The sequence below is a fragment of the Amia ocellicauda genome, chromosome 11 (assembly GCF_036373705.1).
Source record: "Amia ocellicauda isolate fAmiCal2 chromosome 11, fAmiCal2.hap1, whole genome shotgun sequence".
Classification (NCBI taxonomy): domain Eukaryota; kingdom Metazoa; phylum Chordata; class Actinopteri; order Amiiformes; family Amiidae; genus Amia; species Amia ocellicauda.
This window is the reverse complement of record NC_089860.1, coordinates 16,159,944-16,179,853: the sequence shown is the minus strand read 5'-3', so window position 1 is coordinate 16,179,853 and position 19,910 is coordinate 16,159,944. Positions and strand designations below refer to the sequence as shown.

The 19,910-nt window shown below is 45.4% G+C and overlaps 2 protein-coding genes across 2 annotated transcripts; one reads left to right on the top strand and one right to left on the bottom strand.

Moving 5' to 3' along the window:
• Positions 1-1,883: 1,883 nt before the first annotated feature.
• On the top strand, positions 1,884-4,633 carry LOC136762705 (DAP3-binding cell death enhancer 1-like; the record flags this gene model as incomplete). The annotated part of the gene is made up of 5 exons (XM_066716269.1): positions 1,884-2,036; positions 2,346-2,504; positions 2,845-2,937; positions 3,373-3,532; positions 3,630-4,633. Coding segments are annotated over 5 exons (861 nt in total), but the record flags the coding sequence as incomplete, so codon positions are not given.
• Positions 4,634-7,896: 3,263 nt separating this feature from the next.
• Positions 7,897-9,889, bottom strand: LOC136762704 (serine/threonine-protein kinase N2-like). The gene is made up of 7 exons (XM_066716268.1): positions 9,819-9,889; positions 9,605-9,667; positions 9,223-9,299; positions 8,973-9,115; positions 8,461-8,568; positions 8,202-8,282; positions 7,897-8,117 (listed from the first exon to the last, which is right to left on the bottom strand). Exons 1-7 carry the CDS (start codon positions 9,887-9,889, stop codon positions 7,932-7,934), a joined length of 729 nt encoding a protein of 242 aa, XP_066572365.1. The 3' UTR covers positions 7,897-7,931.
• Positions 9,890-19,910: the final 10,021 nt, after the last annotated feature.

The window sequence follows — 19,910 nt, the reverse complement described above, 5'->3', positions numbered from 1 at the left end:
ACTTGGCTGTGACCGGTGAGGAGAGTGCAGTGAAAGGGTGGCTGCTTCAACACAAGTATCAAGACTTGAGCAGATCACCAGCCCTTAGACTAGCAGATAACCGCTGCTTTGTGTTATCATTATCATTTCGGGACATAAAAAGCATCTTGAGGCATAATAACATCTCCCCCAAGTTACGAGACAAAATTGTCCAGTATTTCAAATACAAGTGGATCTGCACTAGAGGCAGGAACTTGGAGACTATCTTTAAGGACATTCCCAGATACATTAGGGCAGACATATTCGACCAGTAAGGAGAGGGCCTGAGATCCTAAATGTGACGCGTGAATCCTCACAGACTGGGACCAGAACACCCTATGTAAATGTTAATTTCCCAATGTTTCAGGACCGGTTTGGCAGCTCCTCAGCAGCATGACGTCTTGGCCAATATGTCAACACCCTTCCTGGAACACCTCCACCATCACTTCAGGTGAGTGACGCTCCTTGAGGTCAAGCACGCAAACGTGCGGCTGCCTTCCTGGGGCAGTGAAGCCAGAAATCGCAATTATTCTTGATGGAAGACCTTGTGAAGTTTTTATTTGTATTAATAATAATATTATTATTATTATTATTTTAGATTTGTATGTGTATTTTCTTTCCCTCACGAAGACCTTTTGTGGCTTCCTGAGCAGATCCCAGCCGTACTCAGGCCGCCATCGGCCTCTGCGGTTTGTTTGAATCTCTGTCTTTCAGTCCCAAAGGTGTGGTTTTCCCCTGCAGTGTGCAGGACGCGACTGTCCCACCTGCTCGTGATTGGATCTCCTGCAGTTTTTCCAGGTGGATCCAAGATGTTTTCTATGTTTATTTCATTTGATGAATTTCTAAATATTTGTAAATATGGGCTATCCAGGTAAGCAAATGGTCATTTGTACTTAATATTAGAATGCGAGAAGAAATGTCAGACCTTCAAAGCCAAATTTGAAATGACAATAATTAGCCAATACGTTTTATGGTTTACCATTTTACTGCCTGTGTTTAATTTTAAGATTTGTGTTCAATGTGCATAGTTATTCATGCAGAACCAAACAGGATATGTAATATGAAGTGTGATATGTTGTACAAAATATTGCTATGTTCTTTAAATAAATTGTGTGAAGCAGGAAGATGTTTTTTGCTTCATCCCTGCCACACACAGTGACCTAAGCAATTTGCTCACTTCTGATTTGCAGGGAAATAATAGATAAAAAATAGACCATACATTCCCACTAACAGACAGTCACCAGACAGTAGTCAGCAGCACAGTGTCAAGTCTTTCAGCTGGGCACTACTTATCCCTGTGAATGGGGGGGAGACGGGGAGAGAGAAGTTAAAGGAGTGAATGAGAGGAAGAAATCCAGCACAGTGGGAGGAGTTGGAGAGGTGGATGTTGAAGTCTCCCAGGAGGATGGTAGGTGAGGCCATTGAGGGGAGGGAGGAGAGAAGAAAGTCAAGTTCATCCAGGAAGGAGGCGAGTGGACCGGGAGGACGGTAGAGAACTAGAAGGAAGAGGTGAGAGGGAGAGGTGAGTTCCACTGCATGGAATTCAAAGCTGTTTGTTGTGATAGAAGAGAGAGAGAGAGGGGGGACAGAGAAGAGGAGAGAAGGGGAGAGCAGGAGCCCTGTTTCTCCTCCCCGACCGGTAAGACGTAGGGAGTGGGACAGGACAAACACAGAGGACAGGGCGGCAGGGGTGGCTGAGTCCTCAGGGGAGGTCCATGTCTCGGTGAGAGCGAGGAAATCCAGAGACTGGAGGGAGGCGAAGGCACAGATGATGTCGGCCTTGTTGGAAGCCGAGTGGCAGTTCCACAGGCCTCCAGAGAGGGGAGAGGAGGGGACATGCCAGTATTTTATGTTAACTGGATTCATGCTGCACAGGTTTGGAAAATGCCAAGAGAGGAGACTACCAGACTGCTTTCTTGTGTTTCCTGGCTGCTGCAAATCAAGGCTACAGCAAAGCCCAGTTCAGTGCTGGCGTTTGCTACGAGACAGGAAGAGGAGTCGTGAGAGATATTGAAAAGGTTTGTTTAACTGCTGTTCTCCGATTACCATATCGCCAGAGTGTTAAAATGGGTTGTAATCACAGTTAAATCTATTTATAACAATAGCCATCTTAACGACATTCATTAAAAACAAAACTAAGAAAAAGACAAAACGATGAATGTTGTGATTCACTCTACCGTGTCCTTTTCTCAGACTTGGTCATCTTTAAACGCAGCTTTAGTCAAAGACGGGATTGAATTTGCTCCTTTCTGGGAGCTATGAACTGAAACGCAGCGGAGGAGCGATTGACGAAGTGTGTAACTGCTCTTCTCTCTGCATTGCCACAGGCTGCTCTGTATTACAGGCAGGCTGCAGCTGCGGGACACAGCCGAGCTCAGTTCAGATACGCCAAGTACCTTCTGCACAGCAAAGCACAGCCAGATGCCGATGACACTCATAAAGCCATCGCACTGCTGGAAGAGGCGGCTGGTTCTGGGCTGAGAGAGGTTTGCCTTTTAGTTTCTCAGCGGTTGAAATTTCTGAAAATTGTTTTATAAAATGCCCAAATTATTTAACATTTAGGAATGAATAAAGAAGTGCAGAAGTGTAAACAATGATTTAAAGATGTGATGCCATGCTAACTCGTATTTTCCAAAATGATCTCCCACATATTTTGATATCTTTTGTCACATTAGCTGGAAGCACCTTAATTGTTTTGCATTACACACCCAAACAATTAAAAAAAGATGTATATCGATATAAAATAAATAGCTTGCTAGTTGTGCATAAGAGGAAGCTTGTGTCTGTTTCCAGGGTCTAATGAAAGTCTCTCTCTGATCTGTCTAGGCCCAGGCTTACCTCGGAGCACTGTTCTCTCGAGAGCCTTGCAGAGACGGCAAAAAGGCGGTAAAGTTCCTGCGAATGGCTGCAAAGAGTGGGGTGAGCTTCTGTCAGGGGTGGATTCATTATTCATTTTCTGTTTCTATAGCAATTCTGCAACTCTAACTCTAATTTGCATGGTAAACATAGGATGTGTGCAGTAAGTTCTTAATGTAGACTTAAAGATGCTATACTTCATTAGTAAATCAGTAGAAGCCCTTATAATAGCCCTAACCAACAATAACATTTCAACCTGGGCCTGTATGAGTCTATGCCCAATTCAGTTAGATCGGTAGAAATGCAATTCTAACCTTAATGAAATGTTAATGACTGTTTAATGGGGACTAATCCTAACTGTAATTCCCCCCCCCCCCCCCCCGTACTACTAGACAATCCATTATAATGTGTCATGTTATGTTAGTGTACTGTAAATATGTATGTGGTGCCTCGTGAATGGCAGCTTTTCCTGAGCTGCCTCTGTGCTCCTCACTGCAGGACTCCCACAGTCAGTTCAATCTGGGGCAGTGCTATGAGACGGGTTTCGGGGTGCAGCAGTGCCACATCACTGCCGTGGATCATTACCAGCAAGCGGCCGCGGCGGGGAGCAGGCAGGCGCACCACATCCTCACAGCCATCTACGGTCAGGGGGAGAGAGGTGAACCCAGAACAGGACTGAGAGAAACGTACCCTTTAGTTTTTGAGGTGAAAGCTGCATTTTGAGTCGTGGCTGACATCTGTCTTGTCTCTCCTAGGGAGCGGCCTTTCAGAGGACGTCCTTCTCCGATCCATCAGTTCCTCTCCCTGCTTCTCCACAGCAGGCGGTTTCTGCCACGGGTCCGACAGTCCTGTGAGGATCGAAGATCTCACAGGTCCACGGTGCCTCACCCCGACTCTTGCCCATTCATGGAGCACTGGCAGCATCTCCACACGCCCAGTCATGTATTCTGTCTCAGACCTGTCTGCCGAGCTCTCTGAAACCAAGAAGTCACTAACCACCAATCTCCGGTCCCAGCCTGCTCCCTGCACGTGGACGATAGGGGTTGGGTAGAAAAACCAGTGGGAGAGCAGATTATTTTGTGATTTCTACAGCACACACGCACATGTCTGTGGGAGGCGTGTGGAATGCCGTCCCATCAGGCTCAGCACTGCCGACATACTCTTTGAATAGTGTTACACAAAACCTAATGTTTATATAACAAAAAGGGATGTTTTGTGCCTTTTAGAGAGTTGTAAGCGTTACAGACGCACATGTAACGTTGACATTGGGCATTTTTTTGTTTTTTTGTTTCTTGTTTTTCATACAGCAGATTATTAAACTCCTGCAAGACCTGTACAGGAAGCTAAATACCTGCATTTATGGACAAAACAGAGGTGATCTTCCATTGAGTGTCATTAGAAAACTAGGAAAACAAGAAACAGCTATGTTATTAAAAATGTGAAGTGAAGCACTTAAACGAGATAAATAGCTAAGTTGTATATCATTATTTTGTTACATTGTGAAGACAAAGACTGTTTCTCGTATGGTTAGCGATTTCATGACTCAAAGATGGTTTCAGCTCTTTTCCACTACACATAGATGTGAAAACGAGGCTGACCATGCACATATTTAGCAAATTACTGTAGAGAAGCCTTTTAATGCACCTTGTGATAGGAATGTCAGGTCGTTCCCTATTGTGAATGTTGTAAATTGCCATGAAAACCTTTCTGTACCAAAATAAATCTAGACCTTTATTCAGCATGAACTGTTTAAAACACACCATGACTTTGATCACTGAAAGTGTTCTATGTGTCATAATGCATCTGTGCATCTGTTAAGACTATTACAGAATAGTAGCGTTGTGCAAAAGTATGATATAATAACTGCTGATTTATGCCAAAATCAGTGTGTAATATTGAAAATGCGAAATGCCGTTACAAAACCAGAAGTCATGGTTTCATGAGAATTGATATGCTCCCTCTGGGTGTGTCTGAATGTGCCAGTCGCACAATCAGGGTTGCCTCATGCCCTAGGACTGTCGCCCCTCCTCAGCCTGTCTTGTCACTATGTCGTCCCGGTGTCACCTCGGCATTGTAGTCCCTTCACTTCGTCAGCACACCCTCCCCCAGTGGCTAAATGTGTGTAGCTACGCCAGTGAACTGCACTATACATCATCACAAATCCTTTTTTACATATAAAACCTCTATTTCATGAATACTAGCAATTGCATGGATATATTTGACACCACAGCTAAGAAGATTACCTAAAAAAATTATAAATAACCAGTGTACAAATTGTCGGTTGAAAGGTTTTATTAAATACTATGAGAAGCACCGGGTCCGAACCTCCGCCTGTGCATCACATTCGTTCTGTCCTTTAAACTAATTCAGATCAATATTGTATTACATTTTGAGTGTATATAACAGGTTTGGGTTTTGTTTGGAAAAGAAAGTGCAATGGGAAATGCAATTTAACCTTAAATACATAATCCATAGAGAGAATTCAGTCATTCTAGATATGTGACCTGCCCTCTTCATGGACTTCATGTCTTAGTTGGTAGTAACAACAATCTAAGTGAAGTACCTTGCTCAAGGGTACAACAGCACTGCCCCACCTGGGATTTGAACCCTAAACCAGTTAGGTTAGGAGTCCAGGGCCTTAACCACTACTCCACAGTGCTGCCCTGTCCAAGTTCATTGCAGTTGTAGACCCTTGGTGATCTTAAGCCTCACTAAGAGACCTGGGCCTCGTGGCCAGGGGCCACAGTGACTAGGGGCTCTACCTGTGAGACTGTGGGGTTGGAAGCTGAGCCACCATGCCAGCAGAGAGAGGCGCGCTGCTTTCCCGGAGTCAAGCTCACCTTCATTGGCCTCTAATTGTGTCATTAGAGGTAATTGGCTAATTGGCCTCTAATCCATGCTTATTAGGATATTTATTTATATATTTGTAATCTAGTCGTGACCTCTGTTCATGAGCCCCGTATAATAATACATTTGGCTGAGTGAGTGTGTTTGATAGTTTCATTGACTTGAAAGGGCTTACATTCAAGATGTATTCAGGAGGCCCTCTCTCCTACTACAGTAACTAGAGAGTGACGAGGTTGGGGAAAGGCCATGAATGGGACACTGCAATTTCAAGATTTATTTGCAATATAAGGATATAAGCTGGCATTAAATCAAACCTTCACCTAGTTGCTAATTAAACTATTTAAATTAAAGAAAATCTGTGACAGATTGTAATGTATTTCCTACACGAGTACTTTATTTTCGATAATCTTGATTATAGTTTATGGTCCTGTTTTCTGCAAACAGATTGTGGCCTTGGATTCATCTTATGAGTTAGAGGCGAGGCACTGAAGAAACTCATTCACACATAAGTTCAAAACTTTGGAATAATGCTTTATTTTAGACAAACGTGTCAGAAAGGAAATTGATTTCTGGGGGTGAACCTGTTTCTCCTTCACAAAAGTAAGAAACTTTATTCCTCCTCAGAGTGAAGATGGACAAGAAATGGCTTTCGGAATCGTGTATGTGTCACAGGCGGTCATCATATAACCTCCTTGCAATTCTTCCTCGTGTTTCATATGTTTTGATACGAAAGACTTTATTGCCCAGTTTTCCTAGTTTTGCAAAGCCACTGTATGAATTTGTGCACCAGGAAGTGCCTGAAGATTTGTACAGTGCTGGAATTGGGACTGAGAGCCACACTAAAGCAAAGAGAATAGTTCAAACAAGCGACTGTGACAGCTTCACCATGAGCAGCACCCCCCGCACAAGAGTGAGACCAAAACATAGGCTGTGGACACGCTCTGTCCTGTACTTGAATACTGCTGTTCACAAGTTCACCAGGACCATGCTGGAACAAGTCTATGAAAATACCCTCATCTGCCGTTTCTGAGGAACCTCATGAAGCTCATTGTAATCTGTCACATTTAGTGTCACCTGTGGAGAGAGCACCACAGATAGAGGTTTCTTCTGGAGTCAGTCTGTACAGTGCGTCATGCCCTTTAATTATACTGATCTTTAATTAACATCGTTCTTTACGACTGCGGACATGGGATCAGAGTTTACAGATGGACTCAATGCTTGTGGGAACCTGTGTGGTCTGGCGAAGAAAAACATGATTACCATCAAGTGTTCACTGCCATGAGGAAACCACTTTCAAGACCCGTGTCAGGAGTGTATTGGACGTTGCTGGGAGCGCACAAGGATCCACAGAGCGGGAAGCGGAGGAGGAGCGCGTCTGTATGGGAGCGGTGTTTGGACATGGTGAAAAGTAAGGGCCTTAGTTGCACGAATACTAGAACACAGATTTAATTTTATTCATGAAATCTGACATGTTCCAGAGACTGCTAGCCATAAACATCAGATATTTTACATATTATCTGGTTTCATTATATAGGATTGGGCGTTGCAGCAAACTTTTGTTTTCTGTGATTCAGAGGGATTTGTGTATTTTAATCATATTTGAGACTTTAAATATTTGGCATGCAATTGGGTCATGTTTTCCTTTAACCATGTTTACTCTACATATGTATAAATAATAATACATAGGATGTTAACTGTGTGTCATAGTACATATTATTGCTCATTTGCCTTCAACCGATGAGAAAATGACATGACCTTTGACGACCCACAGTGGCACAGGAGATCAGTTCCCTGTTTTACAGTCAAGAAGAATGAATCAGTGCAATCCAAACACAAGGAGGCATCTTTGAAAGTGATTGTTGTTGGTTTTATTGAGTTTGCAGTGTGAGGAGGAACACGTGATTTGAGCCGCTCCGTCTGGCGTTGAAGGCGGGTTTTCTAGTCTTCATGTCCCACGGCCAGGACCATCACAACGGCTGCAGGATCCTCTCAGTCTTTCTGCAATTATTGTGTGTGCGTGCTCGTGTGTGTGTGTGTGCATGTGTGCGTGTGTGCGTGCGTGTGTGCGCGTGTGTGCGTGCGTGTGTGCGCATGTGAGGGGAGGGGAGGGGAGGAGGGGAGGAGGGGAGGGGGAGAGCTGATGTTCTGTGTTGCTCTCAATGTCTGTCTGTCTCTGTGTGTCACTCTTGCTCGTTTCCCCAGCGCTGGCACTAGAACCAGTCGGCCACGTAGTCAAAGTCTTTGAAGAGCTCTTGCTCCTCTTCAGTCAGGGCCCTGCGCTTGTGGGGCAGAGTGAACACGGGGGCCGCAGAGCCGCACAGGGCCTCACGCTCGCTGATTGTGGGGATGAAGGGAGGTGTCACTCTCTTAGCAAGCAGCGCTGGCCAGTCCACACTCTGAAACGAGAGAGAAGAAAAGAAGGATAAGGGGGTGCCGCCTTCATGGGACAGAGCCCTAAAACGGTTGTGTGCGCCACGTACCCTGAAGAAGGGGTGGGCCTTGACGTCTTCCACTCCGCGCTCCCCGGCGCCCAGCCGCCACTCTGGGTCTTTCTCCAACAGCTGCAGATGATTCAAAACAAGAAGGAGAGGCACGTTATTCTCCAGCAATGGACTTAAAGCTGAAACGTGATGCAGGAGAGGAGTCCCGTCACATTTCAATAACAGTGGCATGCGTTCATTATGGTTGGGAAGCGGGATACCGAGGCACAAACTGGAGGAAAAAACTTGGCACACGAACCCCTGTGATGATGGAGGTGGCTTCTGTGGAGAGGTGGCTGGGGAACTGCACTGCGTCTCTGATGATGCTCTCGAACATGGCGTCCTCATCATTGCCAGTGAAGGGACGCTACGGGCACAAGGAGAAAGACAGGAGAGCGCTTGAAGGGTGACTCCAGACCGAGGCTTTGCATTATTCACAATCTTAGCCCAGGACTGCAAAAGCCACACGGACACCAATAGTGTAGACTGTACAACCAAATGGTCAATTCACACCTGAGACATGACTTATTAAAGCACATCAATTATAGAATAGGAAGTGAAATTCATCTGCGCTGTAACCGCAATCCTCCCGAGAACCAAACCTGGTGAACAAAGTGGCAACGCAGGCGTGTGCTTTCGGTTCTGTGTGCACGAGAGAGCTGTAGAGATTAAACACTGGCTTGTGTTTCAGCTTTTGGAGCTACTAGTTTACATTTTCCATTAGATTGGTATTTGCAAAATCAACAGGTTTAATGAAGTTGTGTTACCCACCTTGCCGACGAGCATTTCATATAGCAGCACCCCCAGTGCCCACCAGTCCACAGCTCTGGTATATGTCTCCTCTGTAAGGGCTTCGGGGGCAATGAAGTCGGGTGTGCCAATGAATGTGCCGGTGACATCACTGGCACCCATGCCTGGCAAGAACAATGGAAGAGGAGTCGGGAAAAACACACCGGAGTAAAAATGTAAATTATACATAGTGCTAAATGAGGAAATCAACACTATTGTTTTTGTAATGTACCTTCTTTGCATATCCCAAAGTCGGCGATTTTAACGAAGCCTTCTCTGTCCAGCAACAGGTTGTCCAGCTTCAGGTCCCTGCAATAAAAATACAGTATAATCACATGGTAGCAGAATAGAGAGAGGACATGCCCGGAACACGAGCACTGTCTCACTGTCAGCCATTAAAGGAAACACACACGTCTCACACTGTGTGCATTCAGGTTCATGTCTGCACTGATATTAGGATGTGGCTTCTCTTATGAGTCACAATCAATCATTTACAACATCTATGAGAAATTAAATGAAATGGGAGAATAGTTGAGGTGGGGTTTGATCTCGGTGACACTGTGCATGTTTTCTTGTGTGTATGTTGTAAAAAGTGCTGATGTGCGAGACCTTACCTATGAGCTATCTTGTGGCTGTGTAGATGCTCCAGACCCAACACCACACAGGCAGCAGTAAATCTGTTCAAGAAAAGAGACCAACAACAAGAAAGCTCAGATAAAATGTAATTTGCAATCAATTCTGATTAAATAGGTACACAGTTCAACATCATTACTGTTGGCAGAGCGAGCTTCTCTACCAAGACGTCATGCAGCTCAGTGTTTCACTCACACAGCCCGGGGCTCAGGAAATGCGTCTGCGTCTGGATCCATCTTCAGGTCTCCCCCAACCACATACTCCATTTTGAGGCACACGTGCCCGCTGGTCTGGAAAGCGCCAAAGTAGTTCACCAGGAACGGGTGCTGCTCATTGTTTAACGTCTCAAAGACGCGCCTTTCGCACATGAGGCTGAAAGAGAAAAAAGACAGACAGCAGCTGAAAATACATTTATCAACAGCTTGGATGAAGACGTCCACAGATGCAACAACATGGCAGCTTTTCTGCAGAGTAAGACAGTTAAAAAAGTCAATGATGACCTTTGTGGGCTAATGTGGTCCCTTGGTCTAAAGCATTAAAACCATGATGAGGTTTATTTATCTTTGCTCTGTTCAGAAACCCAGAAGCCTCACTAGAGACAAAAGAAAGCCATACCTGCCAAAATCTTCACTGCCTAGATAGTCTGCCTTCTTCAGTGCTTTAATGGCGTACTTCTCTCCAGTGTCTCTGGCCTCGGCAAGCAGCACCTGTCAAAGCAAGACAGATTCAAGACGGGCAAACTCCGCTCTCGAGCCCAGGAGCGACACTCACAACACAAGCATTTAGAAATACGTCCTCACTAATTGCACTTACAAGTCACAGACAATGTTTCTGTTACAGGTTAGAAAGTGGACGTCAGTTCTAAAGTGTCCACAAATATGTTTTTGGAAAACTGGTGTCGAGCAAATATCTATTCTCCACATCCTCGGCTGAATTACCGATCTCTTGGAGCCATCCCACATTATAATGACCATGACTCGGGTCACTGGGATATACCTTTCCAAATGTCCCCTGCCCCAGGACAGCAAGGCACTGGAAGTCGCCGTGGCTGGTGTCGGCTTCGACGTGGTAGGGGTTGGCATCGACTTCCCAGAGGTCAGCTTCAACTTGGCAGTCCTCAGCTTTGACGTGCCAGAGGTCGGCATCGACGTGGCAGGGGTTGGTATCGATGTCCCAGAGGTCGGCTTCGACGTGGCAGGTGTCGGTATCGATGTCCCAGAGGTCGGCTTTGACGTGGCTGGCGTCGGCTTCGACGTGGCAGGGGTTGGCATCGATGTCCCAGAGGTCGGCTACGACATGGCAGGCGTCGGCTTCGACGTGGCAGGGGTTGGCATCGATGTCCCAGAGGTCAGCTACGACATGGCAGGCATCGGCATCGACGTGGCAGGGGTCGGCTTCCACATGGCAGGCGTCGGCATCGACGTGGCAGGGGTCGGCATCGACGTGGCAGGCGTCGGTATCGACTTCCCAGAGGTCGGCTTCAATGTGGCAGTCCTCAGCTTCGACGTGCCAGAGGTCGGCATCGACGTGGCAGGCGTCAGCATCGACGTGCCAGAGGTCGGCATCGTCGCGGTTGGCGTCGGCATCGACGTGCCAGAGGTCGGCATCGACGCGGTTGGCGTCGGCATCGACGTGGCTGGCGTCGGCAGAGACGTGGCTGGCGTCGGCTGAGGCGTGGCTGTCGTCGGGTTGGTTCTTCCGTGACAGCCACCACCACCAGCCTATGACCACCAGCAGTCCAGGTAATGCGTAGGGCAGGAATGACCTAAACCCCATCTTCGCTGAAATCTCTGTCTCCGGGGGAGTCTGAGGCCCGATGGCACCCCACCGGGCCTCTGTCTCTCTCTCTGTCTCTCTGTCTGTCTCTGTGTCTGTCTGTCTCTCACTCCTTATCAGAACAGAAACTCAGAGAACCGATAACAATATAGAAAGGCTTTCGCTACGTAGAGGATAGTGGATTGTCTAACAATGTTTGCACAAAGTCAAAACACGTCCGTTCTCTCTCAGGTAAGCACAGCAGTGGAATGCTTGGCATAAGGAAGGTGGTTTAGAACTCTGGAACCTCTGTGATGTCACACTGGCCAGATGATCATCATTCGCAATGCTTGTATTGATGGGGGGGGTTGGCGGTTTGTCTAAGTGCCCAATAACCCCATGGTCCTAAAGCCTGCGAGTTAGTTAATCTGCTTATCGATGGATTTAAAGTTTCTTATCAAATATAGGGGGGCTAAAGCCGCACTGAATAGGGTCTGACTTGTCCTCCATACATGCATATATGTATGTATATATGTATGTATGTAGTATTGGTAAATAAATAATTCTGACCCATTGAGGTCTGTATTTAAGGCTCTAGTGAAACGCTGGGAAGTTACCAACAGTGCATGTTTCATATTTGAAAACGCACTGAAAACAGCACACATAGGTTTGACTGCCTATATCTCCAAATCCTAGACTGGGGGCCGGATTAAATCAAAAGTTTGACCCACCCGCTAATAGCAAACTACAAACCTGTACCTTATAGTGGTTATATTTATGATTAGAAGAAAGTGGCATCTAAAAATGAAGCCGCAACTGAGTACAGTTGTTTTCTATTAGCGGGTGGGTCAAAGTTTTGATTTAATCCCAGCCTGGGATTCTAAAATCCTGAATACACTTTATTTAAAATAACCTAATTTAAGAAATAAAAGTGGAATGGCAGCTGATTTCCATGGAATGACAGGCCTGGCATACTGAAAACACACAAAAACATAATAGGATTGTTTTCACACACACTTTGATTTACAAGCAGGTCTCACAAATGAAACACTTTGGATGTTGTATGGTTTGTTGAAAGGCAAGCTCCATGATACCACTCCCTGCATTGACAACACAGAACCATGCCCTCTCTCATTTGATTGGTTCATTTACTGTCAAAACTAAGCAAACCTACTATCCTACTAAGCAATCTACTGCAGAAAAATGCACAATACTTCATATTTGATTTCATAACACCTATTGCTTTAATATTAAAATGGAATGAAATAGAAATTACTTATTGAATGTCAATTTCTGTGAAGAAATTGATTAACAATATAATTTTCTGAAGTATGCAAAGCAAATAGTTTATCAGTTAATTATCATAATGCCGAGGTCTTTATTGCTGTTAGTTGTTCTTTAATATTCTTTATTATTTCTATGCAGACACTTTATTAAGGGTGATTTACAATTGTTTCAATATATCACATTATTTTACATACAGTTGCCCATTTACTCAGTTTATTTTTTCAGATAAGGTTGAACTTGCAATGTACATTAATGTAGATGACAGTGTGTGTATATATTTGTATATATGTGTATATAATAATGTGTGTGTGTGTGTATATTATTATTATTATTTTATTCGGGTAATAGTTGCAGGCAGGCCGGCCAGGAGGGAGTTGCAGTAGTCCAGGCGGGAGAGGACCAGTGACTGGACGAGCAGCTGAGTTGAGTAGTCGGTGAGGAAGGGATGGATCCGGCGTATGTTGCTCAGGAAGAATCTACAGGTGCGTGTCAGCGTGGTGATGTGCTGGGTGCAGGAGAGCACAGGATTGAGGGTGACTCCTAGATTTTTAGCGGAAGAAGAAGGAGAGAGTGTGGTGTATTCCAAGGGGATTGAGATGGGGAGGTCAGCAGAAGGTGAGGAAGAGTGGGGGAAAAAAGAGGAAATTCCAATTTGGAGAGGTTGAGCTTGAGGTGGTGCGAGTGCATCCAGGCGGAAATAGCAGACAAGCAGGAAGAGATGCGAGAGGGGATGAGAGGGTCAGAAGAGGGAAAAGACAGGAAGATCTGGGCATCATCAGTGTAGAAGTGGTAGGAGAAACCATGGGAAGTGATGAGGGGGCCCAGGGAGCGAGTGTAGAGAGAGAACAGGAGCGGGTCCAGGACGGAGCCTTGGGGTACAACTGTGAGGAGAGGTTGGGGGGTGGATGAGGAGCCTCGCCATGTCACTTGGTAGGACCGGTCGCTGGGGTAGGAGGAGAACCAGGCAAGAGCAGTCCCAGAAAATCCAAGGTCAGCGCGGCAGGAGAGGAGAATGGAGTGATCGACGGTGTCAAATGCTGTGGAGAGATCAAGGAAGATGAGGACTGAGGAGAGGGAGGAGCCCGAGCACAGCTGAGGGAGTCGGTGACAGCCAGGAGAGCCGTCTTATTGGAGTGAGCTGTGCGGAAGCCGGATTGCAGAGGATCAAGGAGTGAGTGTTGGGACAGAAAGTCAGAGAGCTGACGGTGGACCGCCCATGCAAGGGTCTTTGACAGGAAGGGGAGTAGGGAGAAGGGCAGCAGTTCTGAGGAGAGGTGGCGTCAAGGGTTGGTTTCTTGAGCAGTGGAATGACAACAGCTTGTTTAAATGCAGAGGGGAAACAGCCAGAGAGGAGTGAGGAGTTGAGGAGGGAGGAGATGAAGGGGAGAAGATCAGGAGCGGTCGCTTGGAAGACACAAGAAGGGAGAGGGTCCAGGGTACACGTTGTGGGTTTGTGACATAGGAGGAGAGCAGAAACTTCAGCATCTGAGAGAGGTGAGAATGAAGAAAAGGAAGCTTGATCAGTGGGAGGTTTCAGTGTGATGGGAGATGAGGGTGGAATATTGAAGAGCGTGCGGATGTCTGCAATCTTGGAGGAGAAGAAGGAGGTGAAATCATCAACAGTGAGAGATGGGGGAGGAGAAGAATTTGCAGGGTTTGTTGACAGTGGATTTGAAGAGTGATTGGAAGTATCAGGGAGTCCTTGTCAAATATATTTATGTAGTGTTTTATACATATATATTTTGATTATTTATGCATTTGTGTTAGATATGGTGTGAAGGAGTCCTCCCAGATGCTAGATGGGGCCGAGACAAAGTTGTGGGAACACAAAGTAGTATTGCAAAAAAAAAAAAAAAAAAAAGTTTATTCCAAAATAGGGCAGTATTCAAGCAGGAAAACAAATCACAATCAGCAAAAATAAATCCAACCAAACTATACAAAACAAAAAGAATAAAATAAACTCAGGACTAACTAAAAGCTAAATGTAACTAAAATACCACCAACTATACTGATACAAATTTCAGTCTTAACAGAAACCAGGGTAGTGTGTGTACAGGGTGAAGTCTCTCTACTGCAGCATCCAGCACCCTTATACAGTGAGGGAAAAAAGTATTTGATCCCCTGCTGATTTTGTACGTTTGCCCACTGACAAAGAAATGATCAGTCTATAATTTTAATGGTAGGTGTATTTTAACAGTGAGAAACAGAATAACAACAAAAAAAATCCAGAAAAACATTTCAAAGGTAATAAATTGATTTGCATGTTAATGAGGGAAATAAGTATTTGACCCCTTCGACTTAGTACTTGGTGGCAAAACCCTTGTTGGCAAATCACAGAGGTCAGATGTTTCTTGTAGTTGGCCACCAGGTTTGCACACATCTCAGGAGGGATCTTTGCAGATCCTCTCCAAGTCATTAAGGTTTCGAGGCTGACGTTTGGCAACTCGAACCTTCAGCTCCCTCCACAGATTTTCTATGGGATTAAGGTCTGGAGACGGGCTAGGCCACTCCAGGACCTTAATGTGCTTCTTCTTGAGCCACTCCTTTGTTGCCTTGGCTGTGTGTTTTGGGTCATTGTCATGCTGGAATACCCATCCACGAACCATTTTCAATGCCCTGGCTGAGGGAAGGAGGTTCTCACCCAAGATTTGACGGTACATGGCCCCGTCCATCGTCCCTTTGATGCAGTGCAGTTGTCCTGTCCCCTTAGCAGAGAAACACCCCCAAAGCATAATGTTTCCACCTCCATGTTTGACGGTGGGGATGGTGTTCTTGGGGTCATTCCTCCTCCTCCAAACACGGCGAGTTGGGTTGATGCCAAAGAGCTTGATTTTGGTCTCATCTGACCACAACACTTTCACCCAGTTCTCCTCTGAATCATTCAGATGTTCATTGGCAAACTTCAGACGGGCCTGTACATGTGCTTTCTTGAGCAGGGGGACCTTGCAGGCGCTGCAGGATATCAGCCCTTCATGGTATAGTGTGTTACCAATTGTTTTCTTGGTGACTATGGTCCCAGCTGCCTTGAGATCATTAACAAGATCCTCCCATGTAGTTCTGGGCTGATTCCTCACCGTTCTCATGATCATTGAAACTCCACGAGGTGAGATCTTGCATGGAGCCCCAGACCGAGGGAGACTGACAGTTATTTTGTGTTTCTTCCATTTGCGAATAATCGCACCAACTGTTGTCACCTTCTCACCAAGCTGCTTGGTGATGGTCTTGTAGCCCATTCCAGCCTTGTGTAGGTCTACAATCTTGTCCCTGACATCCTTGGACAGCGCTTTGGTCTTGGCCATGGTGGAGAGTTTGGAATCTGATTGATTGATTGCTTCTGTGGACAGGTGTCTTTTATGCAGGTAACGAGCTGAGATTAGGAGCACTCCCTTTAAGAGAGTGCTCCTAATCTCAGCTCGTTACCTGCTCTTGCCTGGTTCTCCTCCTACCCCAGCGACCGGTCCTACCAAGTGACATGGCGAGGCTCCTCATCCACCCCCCAACCTCTCCTCACAGTTGTACCCCAAGGCTCCGTCCTGGACCCGCTCCTGTTCTCTCTCTACACTCGCTCCCTGGGCCCCCTCATCACTTCCCATGGTTTCTCCTACCACTTCTACACTGATGATGCCCAGATCTTCCTGTCTTTTCCCTCTTCTGACCCTCTCATCCCCTCTCGCATCTCTTCCTGCTTGTCTGCTATTTCCGCCTGGATGCACTCGCACCACCTCAAGCTCAACCTCTCCAAATTGGAATCTTGCTGATTGATAGGGGATCAAATACTTATTTCCTTCATTAACAATAAAATAAAGTCAACCTAAACCCACAACTTAACATTGTGTTTCCCCATAAAATTCCCCAAACAATAAAAAGTATTACAATAACCCCAATAACCAAGATGCCACTGTTCAATCTTCTCCCCCCACAGATACACCTGCCCTGCCCGCCCCTTAAGATACCATGCCATTGCTGGCCCTCACCCCTTTAACTCAACCAAAACGGCGGTGCACACAGATGTCACTCCGGCAATCCAAACAAAACAAGGTTTGTACAAGATCTAATAAAGAGCTTAACACAACTAAATTTTATAAAATTACCGATTTCCCTCATCAAAAGCATACGTAAGCTGGCTCCTCCTCACATATGGAATTCTCAAACTATTGTGATGAGCCAGTCTGCTCTATCACTGATTTAATTGGCTCTTATTAACCCTAATTGGACTGAGCATTGCGACCAATCACGGGATGTCATATTGGGAGCATATGGGGATATAAGCAGTGCTCAGAAGACACAAGAGAGACTCTTTCTACAGTTAGCATTGCTTGGGTTTGCGTGCGTGCGTGCGTGCGTGCGTGCGGAGAATAGGGGGTGCGCTTGTTTTTAGATTAATTTTGTGATGTGTGCTGTGCCAAATGCTGGGGGGGGGGGAGAGCTGTTCAGTTGACAGGAAGCTCTCTGGCTCTATTTTAAATCTATATGTGTTTGTTTGTGGGATTATGTGCAATTGTGTAATTGATTTAAATGTTTTCATTGTCTTAACTTGGTTTTATACAAGTCCTTGCCCATAGTAAAAGTTTATTTAATTTATGGATTAGACTTAAACATGCTGCTATTAATCACTGTGTAACAGGGCCAAGTGATTGATTGGATTGTGCTGATCCTATTAGCTATATTCTAATCAATTGATCTAAAACCGCAATTAACCCGTTCTCTTGGTTTGTGAATTTTGGCTTTACATTGAGGAGTTTGTATTGTGTTTTTTAAAGTTGAAATTGTGGTAACTTTTATATTGGTGCGTTTATTGTATGGTTTATCTGCCATTTATATTGTGGTTTCTTTTCACTTACATTGGTGTTTATTTTATGGTTGATTTTTAGTATTTCTTTAATGAAGGTCATTTGCTGTTTATTATAATAATTGGTCATATGTATGAGGACTAATTTGAGGGAGAAGTTAACTGTTCAATGGATATTGACTTTTTATGGATTGTTGAGTGATACTGTGATTATTCTATTTGCCTAAATTTCACATTGTGTACCCAAAGGTTATTAAAAAGACTTGGTTATACATTTTCCTCTTGGCTTTTCACTCTCCTTTTACATAACTACTTTTAGCTTACCTTACTAGGACAGGTTTCATTACACTATTGCTCAGGTTTAGACGGGAAATATGTTGTTGCACTGATATAATAATCCATTTTTACAAATCGGGCGTTGGGGGGGAAACAGCATTTTGGCACGGATGTAAACATTTCGTTACACTGGACACATTTACTATAACTAGCAAGGATGATTATGTACCTAAATTACTACACAATTATATACTGTACGGAAACTAGCAACAATTTCATTTCCGGTGAATGTTCCGGAAGTGGAATTTCCCCAACTTCCGGAAAGGCGGCAGCGCCTCAATATGTACAAATACCGTTGAGGAGTGTGCTTCACACAGGGTACGGATACAGGCGAGAGGTCGGACGATCAGGAAAAAAACGGTAATGGCAGCAAAATCCTCTCGCATTTTAAAATGGGACTACACCACGGTTTCATTAGGGAGACGCAACTCATTCCGCAGCCTCCCCGCACAGGACGTTTGGATCTCGGCACACCAACAGGACGCCAGGTACAATCAATGGACAGTTTAGTAATAAAACAGAAGCAGATCCATAAAAAGACATATAATAAATAGAGGGACAACTAGTAATACTACAACCATAACTGTAAAACCCCTACCCTAATCTAAACAAGTAGAAACATAAAATACAACGATCCTATCTAAAAGCCCTAGAAATAAACTCTTCCCTGTGCATTGACAGTGACTGCACATGCGCCTGGGCTTGTCCCCCCAGACCGCAACACGCACTACCCCCACTAGGGAAGCGTGATCTCGGGGCTCTGTGGGATCTCCTCTCCGCCAGACACTTCCCTCTTTACCCACCTTTGCTCTCCCGTCTTCCATCCTCTCGGCCCCCGGGCGGAGCACCTGGTCACTCGCCCCCTACTGTCTCCGGAGCTGCGCTGCGCTGCCCAGCCCCATCTACTGCCCAGAGAGACGGGCCGCCGCCGCCGCCGCCGCCGCCGCCGCCCCCCAGTTCCCGTCTGTGCTCTTGTGTCGTTTGCCCCGTTTCCACCGGCTGAGCGTCCGGACGCGCCGTGTTTAGTGCCGGTTAACTTGCTGGTGCTGGACGCGTCCGTCCACTGAGGACACTGAGGACACGAGTCACTGTCAGACCGGAGGACATCAGAGACATTGTGTCGGAAGATATAATCTCAAGTGCCTGTGCGATCACGAAGAAATTACAAGTTTATTAGCAGCATGGGGTGAAATCCACGTACAGAGACAATGACTGATACAGTTCATATCAGTGCATTAAACACTGTGATTCACAGACTAGTGACAGTAAACTGAAGGATAATAATGTATTAATACTGTATGAACAGCTGGCCGGTGTTCAGGCTGTGTGTGTGAATGTGTGCAGGACAATCCGCACAGACAGTCAGTGTGAAGGCGAACACGATTTAACTAACGTGTGCATTTACAAGTTAAATGAATAAATTAATAGAGCAGATCTGGGTTTCCTCTAAAACATAAGGACTGGTTTAATAAATGCGTCCATACACGCCATGACTGAGACGCGCACACGTTAGTTCAATTATAACCGGCTATATTGTATCCGGATGATTAATCGTGAAACGTGTGCATTTTGTTTCAACTGTAACTTGCCCGGGTTAAGGACGTCTGATAAGTACATTATAAATAATACGGAAAAAAGTATCGTTTGCAGTTACAAATCTGTAGTAAGAGTAATAAGTGAAGCCAGTGGAACCGAGGCATTAATGAATCCCATCGGTGATGCTGCACCTCTGAGCAGGAATAGGGTCTGTCGTGCAGCTCGCAAGGTGGGACTCGCTCTCACTGAAGTGCTGGATGCATGTGTTGTGTCCCTGGCCATTTAAGCCTTCTAAAGACCAGAGAGGCAGTTTATGAGATCGCAGGTAATTCGCAATATAAAAGCAGTTGGCCTGTTTTTAATATGCATAGGGTGGGCCTACATATAGAACACTTTTTTTTTTCCAGAGGAATCCCGAGGGTGATTGACTGTACACATATCCCCATTAGAACACCCCTGGGATTATTGGAATAGGAAGTCATTTGCCAAACCCTGCTTTAGGGAGTAGATCTTAATTCATTAACAGTGAGTAATGGGCCAATTTCAGAGATGTAGCCTATTTAGATATGAGATGTAAGGACACG